Here is a 15,657-nt window from a genome sequence, read left to right on the forward strand (position 1 = left end):
TCAAGACTTTGTTGCTCAAGACATACATTTGATTCAAAATGGTTATCGTATTGACATTAGTAAAACATTAATAAATGACAATTTGGTTTCAATTTCGATTCTGTAACTATGCAGTGATGAGCTAAGGAAAATAGAACCGCAATTATTGCCTAACATTGCTAAGAAATGAGTTCTGGCTAAATTTTTTTATTTTAAAAACCATTTGGAACGGAAATAATGTTCGGGAATCGGATTCTCCGCCAGCAAGCTATATACTTAAGACAGCCCAAAAAGTAATGAATACCAGATCTATTTAAATGTTTATTAAGGATCGTCTACAGATTATTACTGTCAATAGGTTAGGTTAGGTTGGAGTGGCTGTCCAGATATCATTGACACACGTAGACCTCAAGGGTCCATTGTGATACCACTAATGAGGTTACTCATGGGAGAGTAATGAATTTAAACAAACCATTTTGTACTTTTAATAAAGTTAGAGAGACGTTTTGTGTCAATCGTTGCCAGTTCACTGGTATTATCGAAGAAGGGATTACCGAGAAAGTAATTCCTTCTAATGGAGAGTGCTGGACATGTACATAGAAGGTGTTGGACTGTTTCCTCTTCCTCCTCGTCCATGCAGCTTCTACAGAAGTCATTTGTGTAGACCCCTAGCCTCAGAGCATGTCAACCTATGAGGCAGTGTCCCGTTATTACTTCGATTGTAGAGCTTATACTTTGTCTGCTCAGTGATATCAAGCCTTTTGTCCGTTTTAAGTCAATACCTGGCCATATTTGCTTGGTTGCCAGGCAGGTGGTACTCTGTGACCATCTAGTATTTGTTGTTTCTAAAGCATATTGCTTGAGAAGATATTTGCATGTAGCAAGTGGTGTTCCTATGTTATGTTTTTGTCTAACATAAGGCAGAAGTGTTAAGTTTTTGGCGAGCTCATCGGCTTTGCAATTTTCCGGAATGTCTCTGTGGCCCGGCACCCAAATGAGGTGAATGTTAAACTGTTCCGTCATCTCCTTCAGAGATGATTGACAATCGTGGACTGTTCGAGAGTTTGTGGAGACAGACGCGAGAGATTTAAGAGCGGCTTGGCTGTCCGAGAAGATTCGTATATCCTTACAAGATATAACGTTTTCTTTGAGCCAGGATAGTGCTTCTTTAATCGCCATTACTTCTGCCTGGAATACACTACATTGATTGGGAAGTCTATAGGATAGACTGAGATTCAGTTGTTCTGAAAAGATACAACTTCCAACTCCGTGATCGGTCTTTGAACCGTCAGTGTAGAAGTGTACCGCATCGTCTTCCAGGGGTCCCTCTTCTTCCCAGGAGGATCTTGAAGGGATGGACACATGGAATCTTTTACCAAATACCATTTTTGGGGTGGTATAGTCTAAGCGATCTGGGATAGATCTGAAATTGTCTAGAATAGTTGTATGTCCAGTATTGTTACTGGTCCATTGAGAGGTGGCTCTAAGCCTTACACATGAGTTGGCAGCCACCTTTTTTGAGAAGATGGTGGTGGTGCTCCATAAATGAGTATCGGCCTGATTACCGAAGTGTATAGCCAGTGGGTTATTTTTGGGGAGAAGCCCCATTTTGATCCTATGGCCTTTTTACAAGTAAAAAGCGCTACAGTAGCCTTTTTGACTCTTTCATCAATATTTGCCTTCCAATTTAGTTTTTTGTCTAAAATGAGGCCCAAATATTTAGCTTGGTCGGAAAAGCTTAATGGTATTCCTTTAATCTTGGGTGGGCTAATCTGAGGAATTTTATATCTTCTCGAGAAGAGTATTAATTCTGTTTTGTGTGGGTTGACGTCCAATCCACATTGCTTAGCCCATTTAGTTAGCCTGTTTAGGGCATTTTGTAGGAGTTCCGAGAGAAGTTGGGGGTGCTTCCCAGATACGGATATCGCAACGTCGTCAGCGTAGGCAATCACCTTGAAACCCTCTGTTTCCAATGCTGTAAGTAAGTCGTTTACTACCATGTTCTATAAAAGAGGCGAAAGGACTCCACCTTGGGGAGTGCCTCGATTCACCGATCTGGTGGTAGTAAAACTTCTCATGTTAGAAATTATTGTCCTGCTTTTGAGCATGAGACTTATAAGGTCTATGAGTGACTTCTCTAATTTCAGCTTATCCATTGCTGTTGTGATCGCCTGGTAACTGACGTTGTTGAAAGCTCCTTCAATATCTAGGAACGCTACCAGGTTATATTCTTTGTATTCGAGGGAATGTTCAATAGTACGTACCAGCGAGTTAAGTGCTGATTCTACTGATTTTCCTTTAGAGTAAGCATGTTGAGCTGTGGAAATGAGACATGGTTTTAAATTATGTCTGATATAAATTTCAATCAATCTTTCCAAGGTTTTAAGAAGGAAGGATGATAGGCTGATTGGTCATAGATCTTTAGGGTTAACGTGTGAGGGTTGCCCTGCTTTGGGAATGAAGACTACTTTTGCCATTCTCCAGGCTTTGGGAATATATCTCAACCTTACACAGCTTGTCAGAATAATTTCCAATGGTGGAATAATCATGTCTGAGCATTTTTGTAGTTCGGCCGGAATGATTCCATCTGGTCCTGGAGATTTATATGAATCAAAGCTGTCTATGGCCCATTGCAGTTTTTCCCGCATTATTAGATCAACTAAATCGCTTGTAGAAGCTTGAGACTCTGATGTTAAGTCGTTGAGTATGTTAGAACTACCTGGAAAGTGGGTGTCTAATAACAGATTAAGAGATTCTTCATCTGTGATAGTCCACGTGCCTGCTTCTGTCTTTAAAGCACTGGGTATTGTTGGACTTTTTGAGAGAATTTTCCTGAGTCTTGAGGCTTCTGAAGTATTTTCTATTTTACCACAAAAATTTCTCCAAGAAGACCTCTTACTCTTTCTTAATTCTTTTTTATATTGCTTTAGAGCTTGTTTGTATAAGTCCCAGTCAGAAGGAGATCTGGTATACTTAGATCTGTTGAAGAGTTTGCGACAGCTCTTTCTGAATGGTTCTAGTTTTTTATGCCACCAATGAGGTTTCTTTTTACCCTTTAAAATGGTTACAGGGCATGAAGATCTCATTGATTTATTTAAGGGTTCGGTGAGATGATTTACAGAAAGGTCTAGTTCATCTTTACTGGAGGAGCTTTTAAGAAGGTTGTGATTAAGCAGTTGTGCTAGTACCTCCCTATAACGCTCCCAGTTTGTATTCCGGTGATTTCGAAATCCCGTAGATGTATTTGCTACATCTTTGAGCTCAAACTGAATGTATTTGTGGTCAGAGAAGGAATTCTCTTTTGAGACATGCCAGTTTAAAATCTGTCAATACCTTGACTGTAAAAAGTTACTTTGGAAAGAGCATGAAATAATTGATTTTCCTCGGGAACTCCATATTTTAATCCTTAAGATTATTGTTTTTTGCGGTAGTTGGAATGCCCTACATACACCCATATAAATATTAGCTGCAAACCAAGAATTTCAAATTTTAGGATTATTTGGATGTACAAAAGTTACAATACGGATATTGAACAACCACAAAATATAAAAGAATACAAGATTTTCTGAAGTATGTACGTAAGGGTCATTTTTATTGCTTGTATAAATAATAATTTTATAATACAAAAATGTCTATTATTAAAGAAAATTAAGAACTATTCCGACGAAAGATCACTATAGGAGTTTTCAAGGGGAGTTTAAAGTGTTTTTTGAAAGCCTTGTATTTGTTTGTCTCATATTTAATATGAAAGGATCAGATTTTAAAAGTAACGTTGTCTAGACATCTTCATTTGTATTCACCAGGGATGATTTTCTCGTATGAAAAAGGCGATTTCTCCTTATGACTTGTTTCTAAAGCCTCTCTAGAAAGCTGCCATATAGGTATTTCAAAAGATGAAATTACGCCTGCACAATATATCAGTAGCTTATGTACACTTATAGGCATATAGAGCCAGCTGTAGAGGTCCAGATATTTTTCTTTAACTTCGGAAAGCAATTCAGAAAATTTAATTATAAACGGTGATTTTTTAAGAGCTTGAGAACTTTAAAAAAAAAAAAAACGCATAAAATTTGCAAAATCTCATCGATTCTTTATTTGAAACGTTAGATTGGTCCATGACATTTACTTTTTGAAGATAATTTCATTTAAATGTTGACCGCGGCTGCGTCTTAGGTGGTCCATTCGGAAAGTCCAATTTTGGGTAACTTTATCGAGCATTTCGGCCGGAATAGCCCGAATTTCTTCGGAAATGTTGTCTTCCAAAGCTGGAATAGTTGCTGGCTTATTTGTGTTGACTTGACGTAGCCCCACAAAAAATAGTCTAAAGGCGTCAAATCGCATGATCTTGGTGGCCAACTTACCGGTCCATTCCTTGAGATGAATTGTTCTCCGAAGTTTTCCCTCAAAATGTCCATAGAATCGCGAGCTGTGTGGCATGTAGCGCCATCTTGTTGAAACCACATGTCAACCAAGTTCAGTTCTTCCATTTTTGGCAACAAAAAGTTTGTTAGCATTGAACGATAGCGATCGCCATTCACCGTAACGTTGCGTCCAACAGCATCTTTGAAAAAATACGGTCCAATGATTCCACCAGCGTACAAACCACACCAAACAGTGCATTTTTCGGGATGCATGGGCAGTTCTTGAACGGCTTCTGGTTGCTCTTCACTCCAAATGCGGCAATTTTGCTTATTTACGTAGCCATTCAACCAGAAATGAGCCTCATCGCTGAACAAAATTTGTCGATAAAAAAGCGGATTTTCTGCCAACTTTTCTAGGGCCCATTCACTGAAAATTCGACGTTGTGGCAGATCGTTCGGCTTCAGTTCTTGCACGAGCTGTATTTTATACGGTTTTATACCAAGATCTTTGCGTAAAATCTTCCATGTGGTCGAATAACATAAACCCAATTGCTGCGAACGGCGACGAATCGACATTTCACGGTCTTCAGCAACACTCTCAGAAACAGACGCAATATTCTCTTCTGTACGCACTGTACGCATTCGTGTGGTTGGTTTAATGTCCAATAAAGTAAATTGTTTGCTCACTTGGTCGATTATGTAGACCATAAATCGAACGTAAAGCGCGAAACACATTTCGAACCGAACACTGATTTTGGTAATAAAATTCAATGATTTGCAAGCGTTGCTCGTTGGTAAGTCTATTCATGATGAAATGTCAAAGCATACTGAGCATCTTTCTCTTTGACACCATGTCTGAAATCCCGCGTGATCTGTCAAATACTAATGCATGAAAATCCTAACCTCAAAAAAATCACCCTTTATTGATGTATGTATTAGCTGTTCATCAAGTCCTGTTCTTTCGGCAGTTATTTTTGAATTTTGAAAGAACGTCTTGCGGTTTTACCATCTTGAGAACCAATCTACTTTTAAAAAAAGTTTTGAATGTGACTTTTTCTTTCTTCAAAAATTGGTTTTGTTTTCAGTGCCTTTCAGAACTCGCCATGATTTGAAAGGCAGTCTGCAGGCAATATGTAATAGACATTTAAAACATCTTATCCATGAGTGCAGGGTTGAGAGTCCGAACCGAAAGTTTTCTGCTCTTGTTGGTTTTTCTTGAATTTGAAGGGAATTTATTTCTTTCGGCGTTGCACCACAGATATAACATCTAGATGATGAATTTATGTTTGACAAAATATTACAAATACTGCCTGCAACCATAGTAAACATCAAATTAAACGAAATTTGGAAATTACAACCTTTTTTGGTGAAAGTTGTCGAAGTGAGCTGTTCTATAGTAAAAGGTATTTTCTTACAAGGAAAGCAACATGTTGAAAGAGAAGACAACACGGTTTTAACTAAAAAAACAAAATAGATTTGAATAGATTTAATCAAATTTGATTAAATTGAAATTTAAAAACAATATTGGGCACTCACATTTAGCTAACTAGGTACACAGAACAAACACCTATCAACGCCTAAAATGCTTACCTATGAGAGATTTCATTTTAGCCTCCTTATTTCTCATAAGCTCTGAGCATTCTTTTATAAATATAAGTTTGATCCGTCGACAAAACATGGTTGAAGAAGATCGAAGTCTTTTCCACAACTCCATGCCATTATTATTATCAACGAGCTTCAAAGGCGATAGAGCACCTAAATGAGAAATTCGTCTATGTTCTATGAATCGCTTAACATTTGCTTATACTGGCTATGGCCAGAACTCCGATCAAACCCCCATTTGCAAAAAAGCGTTGCATTTGATTTATGATGAATGCCTGATATTTCTGCAATACTTTCCCCTGTCTTGTTTAGAAGTTCCTGAAGCTCAACTGTGGGCGAATTTTCAGTAACCTCTCTTTTCATAGGAAGCATTGACTTTTTGACTTTTATCAATTTATACAAGCTTGAAGTGCAATTTTTATGTAAGGAATTAATAACTGAACGCAGGACATTATATATTTTTTTCAGAAAGATCAAGATCTAAATATAATGCCAATACCTCTTGTGGTGTCAATACTCGCTTATTACCGCTTCGACAATTTTACCGCGAAATCTTAGACTTAGATTTTAGAAGCTCAGAAACTCTACTTTTTTGGATTTCTGGGATAGATCAGAAAATGTTTTGAGCGGCCTTCCACGCCTGGTACACGGTTATTCAACATACTCTGCATTCTCTAAAAAAATTAGAATGCTTTTTGGCAGATTCCTAGAAGTTTTCAACCAAACTCCGTAGCGTCTCGCAAAAAGTCCCGCTAGTTAACGAAGAAGAGAAAAAAAACAAAAACAAATTTAAGTATATAAACATGTTTAAAAACAGTTTTTTAGCTTAAAACATAAAAATAACATCATTTTTGTTTTATTTTGGTCCACTACTCGAAGCACTGTGCAGCGGCGTTGCACTTCCTTCCATGATTTTTTAACCAAGACCCATACCTCTTTCATATTTTCGGTTCTGTCTTCCAAACCTACCCTTTGATATCTAATCACGTATTCCCTATGAGATTTCACGAGTTTTAAAGGCATTCTGCTTGAATCATTGGCTTGTTGAAAAAAAAAAACAATTCTTAAGATAAAGCTTTTCAACACTGTCTTTTTTAGTAAAGTAGTAAGCTTATAGCAAGCGTAAACTACGATTAGAGGCTCATCATAAGTGCATGTGTTAGTTGTTAGTAAAAAATAATACAACTAAAGCCTAACACACGCACAAAATACAAAACATAATTAACGTTTAACATGAATTAATACAGAACAACAAAAAATAAAAAAAAATAAAGACGTTTACGATAGTGGAGCACTGGTTCTTAACAATGATTTTAATCGCGCCTTATTTAAATTTAAATCTATCGATGAATAGTTTAAGTTTTATAAAGTGCTCATTCGACTTAAAGCTTCATTCTTCCCATAGTATTAGTTGATGAAAGAATACTAACTCAATTTTCATAGGGAGACAGATCGTAAGGATCATCCCAAGGAAGACCGTTTAGGGCATATCGAATGAAATTATGTTGAATTGATTCAATACGTTTTCTTTGAATTTCGTAATAGGGAGTCCATACCTGCAAAGCATATTCAAAATGAGGACGAACAAGGCAATTATGGATCATTGAACTCCTTTGCCCAGCGTTTTATAAAACCAAGCATAGAACTTGCTTTATTAACAATCAAATTAATGTGATGTGTAAACTCTAAACTAGAACAGCAATATCCGGTCAGTTAATTCGAGTGACCCTAGTATGTTTCCCAAAATCAACAAGATATTCAGGAAAAAAGACGATAATGACCTTCTGTGTCTTAAACTCCAAAGAACTGAAGAGAACAGAGACGTATTCATGACAGCGCAAATATGTCCAGAGGAAGCCATCTTCGACGATGACTTTAACATAATTGAAGATTCGAAGGAAAAAGTGGAGGTGGTCGGAGCTGCTTTCCAGCAAGTGTACAAGGTGAATGTTAGTATTCGCCCCAACCACGACCTGGAAAACAGAGCCCTACTTAATCACTTTTACCTTCGAAATGATATGACACAATGGCGATCTGATAACAGCGGTTTCATGCGGTTCAATGACGATTCCTTGGCAAATGCCATAATCGCCGAGCAAACGGGACCAAGTCGCTTATTAGTGACGAAGGTTGAGCTTCAGCTCATCTTCAATTCAATAAAAAATAAAAAGTCAACAGGTGTCGATAATAAAAAATATGGGGTTTCTTCATAAACTACTACATTAACATGTGGTGTTGAAGCAAGATTGAAGCTCTCCTCAATTCTTTATATACCTGAATTGAGTTGAAATGAGTTTATGAAGAAATTTATGAAGAAAAACCTGTGTGGAGTCGGTTTTACAGATAATACATTATGGTCTGTTTATTTGCATGTTTATGAACAAAAAATATAGATTTGTTTTAATCAAATTAAAAAAATGGACATGGAGTAGGTAGCATATTCTTATATGGTGCTGAACTATTCAGTTTCACTCGTTCATTGTTTAACACGAATCAAACTATCTCACTTGCACTTCATAAGAAACATCGAAAGACCATTTGCGTTTTAGAAAGTGCTGTCAAACTTAATCATTTTTAAAACACTAAACAAATTGATTTAATCTAAACTGAGATAAAGTTTTGGTGGAAACAAAGAAAAACTTATCTATCTTTTCTATTTTTGTCTCTTGCAATATAAACCCAGTTAGTAAATTTTGATTAACAAAACTAAATAATATCAACAGTAACAGATTGATTTTTTTCCCCAATCAAAAACACATGACTCCAAATGCGCAACTACTCAACGAACACAGCCATCGAGATACAAATGCAATATCAATCTTACCAACATTTGAGTACGAAATCACATAAGATCCATTCGAGACTCGTATAAATGTCAAAAGCGCACCTGTAGTAAGATTCTTTAACTTTTATCGGTAGTATTCATACTGCGGATATTGTTTTTGTTAATCGTGTAAAATCCAACTATGCTATTGATAGATTTTCCAACAGAACACAGGTATTGTCTTTTATTCCTAACTCAATGAAACTTGACCCCAAATGGTGTTTGAAAATATTAATGTTAGCCATTTTATACATTTTAACTTCTACAAACTGTTGGTTACTAACACCAAAATTTGAAAAACATTCTCATTCGATGATCGACCCACTACCTTGCTCCACCGTAGCTCGAGTATGTTTATGAGAAAATTATTAATTGTCTTTAAAGTTAAATTTTCTTCCATTCGTGAATAAAACCTAATTTACTTAGTCCTGCCATAAGTTCTGTCCGTCAAGCAAATACGTCTTATTCAAATAATAAACCAGTTAACAAAATTCTTTTCTCCATATTTATTTTGTATTAAATTGACGTTATAAATGTGTAAACAAATTATTTAAATTGGCTACCCTTAGCCTTGAAACACTTTATTAAAAGATTTGGCAATTTATTAATCGCTGCCCGCACGACTTTTAGGGATAGCGAAGTTTGCCCGCTTCTAAGATGTTAAGGGCTTCACAACCTTCTCTAAAACATCACTTTGATAGTTGAAAGCACGTGATTTTACTCCCTCTTCACAAAAATTCAAATTTGGAACACCTTCATTTTGTCACACCGCCATTTTGACAGCCCTGACCAAACCAACACTGAAACTTTTTTACATTATTATTAGATAGATAGATAGATTAAGATTTATTCATTCATAATACTTACTTACTTACTTTTGGTGGCGCTACAGTCCGGGGCGGACCTGGGCCTCAACCAACAAGCGTCTCCAGCCAGCTCGGTCCCTTGCTAGCTCTCTCCAGTTTCGCACGCCAAGTTGGTTGAGGTCCTCTCCCACCTGAGTGCGCGACCTGAGTCGCGGTCTTCCTCTACTGCGCCGTCCCTCGGGATTGGATTCGAAGACCTTCCGGGCTAGCGCGTTGATGTCCATCCGCTCTACATGACCTAGCTATCTAAGCCGTTGGACTTTAATTCTGCTAACTAGGTCAGTGTCGCTGTACAGCCCGTACAGTTCGTCGTTATATCTTCTCCTCCATTCTCCATCTATGCGTACGGGACCAAAAATCACCCGAAGAATTTTTCTCTCGAAGCATCCTAAGACGCTCTCATTTTTCTTTGACAGGGTCCAGGCTTCAGCGCCTCAGGGACGTTGAAACAAGACATTGCCATGTAGAGCTCTTCCCTATAGATCCTGTCATACGCGGTTTTAAAAACGATTAAGAGATGGTGATTTGAAGTTCCTGGGTTTTTTCCAAGATCTGCCGTAGTTTGAAAATTTGGTCGATAGTGGACTTTCCTGGTCTGAAGCCACACTGATAAGGACCAATCAGGTTATTGACAAACGGCTTTAGACGTTCGCATAATACGGCAGAGAGGATCTTATATGCAATGTTGAGGAGACTGATACCTCTGTAGTTGGCACAATTTAGAGGGTCTCCGATGTTCCCCTGATCGTCTTTAAAGGCTTCGGTTCGTGACTGGTACCCTTGGGAGGTTTTTTTTACCCTTTGGTAAAATTTACGAACCTCATTCCTATTGCGACATCCCTCTATCTCCTCAATCGCGCGATTCTCATGCTCTCTTTTTTCCATCCAAGAAGCCGGTGTTCCTCTCTCCTCTTCTGCTCGTAGAGCTCTCGAGCAGCTCTAGTCCTTTTGTGCAGCGCCGTTTTGTATGCCTCTTGTTTCGCTGCGTGCGCTTGCCGGCATTCTTCGTCAAACCAGGGGTTTCGCTGTGGTAGCCGTGTGAAACCTAGCACTTCAGAGGCGTCAGCTCTGATGACTGCAAGGCAATGTTGCCACTGGTTTTCAATGCTTAATGCAGGCAGCATACGACTCCTTAAGAGGTAACTGGAGACTCGATCGGAAAAGGACATGCCAGTCTCTTGCGATTGTAGCCGTCTAACGTCGAATCTTCTCACAGTACTTCCTTGTTTTGGCTTGGATCGGGATATCCGAGGTAGTGGTCCGAGTGGTCCGAGTCAATGTTGGCCTCTCGGAATCTTCGTATATCCTGGATACTGGAGAATTGTGCGTCGATCGCAATGTGGTCAATCTGGTTGACGGTTGATTGATCAGGAGATTTCCATGTCCCCTTGTGGATATTAAGATGTGTGAACTGCGTACTAGCTACCAGAACGTCTCGCCCGCAGTGAAATTGACCAGCCTGAATCCGTTGTCGGAGGTAGTGTCGTGCAGGCTGTATCTCCCGATTATGCCACCAAAGATGTCTTCTCTTCCTAGCTTGGCATTAAAATCTCCTAAGATAATTTTAATGTCATAGCCAGGGCACTGCTTATATGTCTTGTTCAAGAGCTCGAAGAATATGTCTTTGGTGTCTTCATCTTTCTCCTCTGTTGGGGCATGCGCGCATATTAGGCTTATGTTGGCGAATTTAGCCTTGATGCGGATTGTCGTGATGCGCTCGCTCACACTGTTGAAACCCAAGACTTTTTGCCTGAGCCTAGTTCCAACAACAAATACACACCCAAATAGACGCTGTCTTTGTTCTGGGTAGCAGTCGCAGTAGTATACATCGCAGTCTTTTAGTTTGTGTTTGCCCGGTCCATTCCATCGCACTACTTGGAAGGCAGTGATATCCGCCTTGCAGCAGTTTAGGGCTTCCGCTAATTGTTCGGCTGCACGTGGTCTGTTAAGGGGCCTAACATTCCATGTGCATATCCGAAGTTCGTTGTCCTTAATTAGTTTGCGTGGGTTGTCAACAGTAAATCCGTCCGTATCCGGGACTTGTTGGTGCTTCGCAACTATGAAAGCTTTTACGTGGCCAGGAAGTCACCCCGACGGCACAACCCCCAACCTGGAGGGCCAGATCCTTAGTATAACTCCAAGGACGGGGAGCCGGATTAACCGCTCCTTACAGGCCTGGGCTCCGAATATGGTGCAGAAGCCCTATAAGGTGTTCACTAAGTAGTTCAACCTTATTGGAACTGTAGACGCCACCGTTGATTCTATCTCGAGAATTCGTCCGCTGCCTCCTGGATAAGAAGAGGTGCCTTAGTGGAAACACCTCTCCCCCCCTCTCTCGTTTGCTGCCCCCAACAACTTTCCACTGGGGTTGGAACCCAATCTCCAGTTGAGGTACTAGGCACCCGATGTTCACCGCGGGGAGGTGAGAGTAGGAGTTGATAGACAGAGGTGTGTTTTGAGAAAAACCTGTGGACGCTTGTGTCCTCTTGAATGCACATGTCTACCATTTGAACATCAAATTGTCTAATATTTGGATAAAATACAAAAACCTTATAAAGGGACATTTTCACCTTATTTGATAGTATTGGAAGACTTTTGGCAATTTGGCCAATATTGGCAGATTGTCCAATAGTGTAGTTAAGCTTTAGCTTAACAACTCACTTGGTAATTGCTCTTTTACTGATTTGCTTTTTTGCAGGCGCTGCTAGTAACGAAGAAAATAAAGCAATAGATGGTGACTTTTAATGTGGTCAGCAAATTTTAGTTACCTTCAATTCAATTACGCTGTTTACATTCGCCTCATTTTGATGTTTCCTCATTTGGTTACATATGTAAGGGCAGAACTCCTGACAAAAATTATGGTGGCGTTCACGTACTTGTCGAGAGTTTGGGAATATATACTCGTATACTGTGATATTTTCAATTTACGATATCTCAACTGTCAGTTAATTTTTCATTTTAAAAATAAAATCACTTACAACAAGAATTGATAAAGAATAAAAAGTAATGTCGGAACTGGATGATATTTCAATATCAGCATCAACATCAGATTCACGAAAATCTGTCAAACAAAAAAATTTTGGTGGCCCTGCAAAAATCGGCCCAAATCATGAACTAACACTCGAACAAAAAGCCGACTTGAAGTTAGCTTTTGATTCGTTCGATTCTAATGGAACTGGTTGGATTGGCCTTGAAGAATTGCGTGTTGCCATTAGTGCACTTGGCTATGAAACCAAAATGGATCAATTACGAGCAATGTTAGCTGAAGTCGACAAAGATGCTAAAGGAAAAATTTCCTTCGATGATTTTCTTCATATCATCGCTGGAAAAATGTCACAAAAAGATACAAAAGAAGAAATTTTAAAGTCTTTTCGATTGATTGATGTTTCCAACACTGGAAATATCTCATTTGAAGATCTTCAACGAGTAACTTTGGAGTTAGGGGAGGATTTAAATGACGAAGAGCTGCAAGAGATGATTCAGGAAGCATCCTCGAAAACTGATGAACCAGTATCTTTTGAAGAATTTATAAATATCAATAAGAAATATGGTGGTCTTCAAGTTCATGCTTACACGAGGCACAACTAATATGAAGATTCTGTGTATCTTAAAGCCCTTTCTTTAATAAAATAAATTACTATTGGTTTGCATTCACTCGAAACAAAAACGCAATTTCTTTACTTCTGAGAAATCATCAAGACATGACTTTTTTCTTTATGCCTTATGCATTAGGATTTTCTCAAGAGTTAGCAAACAAATTTAGAACTTATTCAACACCAAATAAGCGTGTCGATGGGTATTGAAACTTAACAAACAAATACCATTGTGGTATCTAATGGTAGGTATTCGGTTTTCAAGTCTTCTATAAAGATCCCCTTTATTACGAGAAACTTCCAAAGACACGAATAGAATTCAACCCCCAAAAAATATGAAAGAAGGTATGTGTTACTTGTACAAAACCCAGACCCGAATTTTGTGGAATAATCACGAAGTTCACAAGTAAACCAAAATCCTATGCCGAACCCTGTTGTTTGCCACCAATAACACACAAGCGTAGTCAACGTTTGACACTTGAGATCAAACTTCCTTTTATACATAGGTAGCCTATAGAGCTTATGGTTTGGGCTTCTTAACTTTATTCATCTATACACGAGTAGATATATGTATATAGAGCCCTAAACCTTCCCACATTTAGCATTGGAACATCATATTGACAAATGGACTCGTAGGACACGCAAAACCTCTCGAACTCATCGATGTCCTTGAGTTGTTGGAAAATGTGCGAATTGTCAAATTGTAGTAATTACATGAAATCGATTTATTCAAAGTCTTGCTCTTTGTCCTTTCCAGTGACAGAGTCGGTGTTCCTGGTTCTGTTCCACACCGACTGAAGGATGATGATTTCAATTTGGGTATATGTATATGAGTTGTAGCTTTGCATTGCGAATAAAAGAAATCAGCTATTGGCACGAATTAATATACGACACCAATGTATGTCCTATGTCCTCTTACCATTCCAATCTCTCACCCCGTATATCACGTAAAGGAATACCTTATCCGACAATTCGGAAGGCTTTGGGGGTGCTGAGAGATTCATCCATTCATCTATCCATTTGTACAACAAAGATAAACTGCACTCATGCAGAAAACACCTATATGAGTTCGCATAATTGCCACAAATGTACGTGCTCAAGTATTTGATTTTCCAGAGATGTGATGTAAAATCGGAAAATTATCACGAAAATTGTTTTATCTCTCAAAAACCTCACACCCACATTACCGATAATATCTAGGGGCGCCATCAACTGCGCGATGTCGATGAATTATGGCAGATGAAAATTTGAAGATGGTGTTTCTTTTCTTAAAATTAAAAAAAAATAAAATAAAAAAAAAAATAAAAATGTACAGTGAATATTCACGTACACGTAACCAGAAAACTTAAATCTAGGAATTACGGAGAGTTCAAAAAATTCTTAAAATTTAGTAATTTTTAAATACAGAGTGTCACAGTCGAAAGTAAAAAGTTATGCGTTAAGAGTGATTTTTTTAAAAGCTTTCGGAAATTTTAAAACAAGTTTAGAAAAATTCATGAAATATTTATTCGAATTGACATTACGGTCGATAAAATTTAATTTTTTAAAGATTATTTCGGGCAAATGTTGACGCTGTGCGCATTAAAAAGTTCGTCCGCTTAGTTAAAATTTTAGCATACTCTTTTTAACATTTTGATCGTTATTTCACAAATAAATGCTTTGATATTGGCTTCCAGTACGTCAATCACTGGATTACTGGATCCATGGTAGCTCTTGCAATGCTTGTGGCTGCTCTTCACTCCAAATACGTCAGTTTTTATTGTTCACGTATTCATTAAACACAATGTTTCGACCAAAAAGTGGATCTTCGGTCAACTTTTCAAACTTCAATTTTTGCCCCTGGCTTCACACCTAAATTCTTTCCCAAAATTATTTGCACTTGCCGCTGAAAAGTTTGTCCTTTTGAAAATTACTTTACTCTGATTATTTTGGTATTTGAGGCTGAATTATTTTGTCTCTTGTCTGACCCTTTTTTTACCGTTATTTTAACGGCTTATGCTCCAGTGAAATAGCCAGTTGCATTCCTCCCCTTAAACACTTCAACCGTAATACTCGCGCTTCTAGGAATGCTCATCAGTATACCCTCTAGCCCAACTTCGGCCGTACTGTCAAATACAGAGATTCGTTCTTTAGCCGTACTACGCGAATGTGGAATGCCTTACCACACTCTGTCTTTCCTAGTCATTGCAATATTCAGGAATTCAAAACCAATGTGCACCGACATCTCCTTTTAAACCTTCTCTCCTCTTCCTAGTGCTCACTCTGTGCCTCTGCATAATAAGGGTAGTAATATCCCCTTAAGTGTGTGTTTATTATAAAACAAAAGTGATTTCTTACGACTTTCGAAATGGATTATCAAGGCTAGAATGCGTTGATTAGTTTAAATCGACGCACCGGCGCACAGTGTGTTGGACAGTGGATAAAAAATCGAA

The 15,657-nt window shown here is 38.3% G+C and overlaps 2 protein-coding genes across 2 annotated transcripts in view; both read left to right on the forward strand.

The window, feature by feature from the left end:
- The window catches only part of LOC129943214 (5'-3' exoribonuclease 2 homolog), a 98,683-nt gene that overhangs the window by 20,280 nt on the left and 62,746 nt on the right, over positions 1–15,657 (forward strand). The window lies entirely within an intron of this gene.
- On the forward strand, positions 12,550–13,318 carry LOC129943223 (uncharacterized). Its single transcript, XM_056052525.1, has one exon. The coding sequence runs from the start codon at positions 12,639–12,641 to the stop codon at positions 13,218–13,220; it is 582 nt and encodes a 193-aa protein (XP_055908500.1). The 5' UTR covers positions 12,550–12,638; the 3' UTR covers positions 13,221–13,318.

Source organism: Eupeodes corollae, chromosome 1 (genome assembly GCF_945859685.1).
Source record: "Eupeodes corollae chromosome 1, idEupCoro1.1, whole genome shotgun sequence".
In the NCBI taxonomy this organism is placed as follows: domain Eukaryota; kingdom Metazoa; phylum Arthropoda; class Insecta; order Diptera; family Syrphidae; genus Eupeodes; species Eupeodes corollae.

Excerpts from the sequence above, each read along its gene's own strand:
- LOC129943223 (XM_056052525.1), top strand. The coding sequence starts at position 12,639 with ATGTCGGAACTGGATGATATTTCAATATCAGCATCAACATCAGATTCA.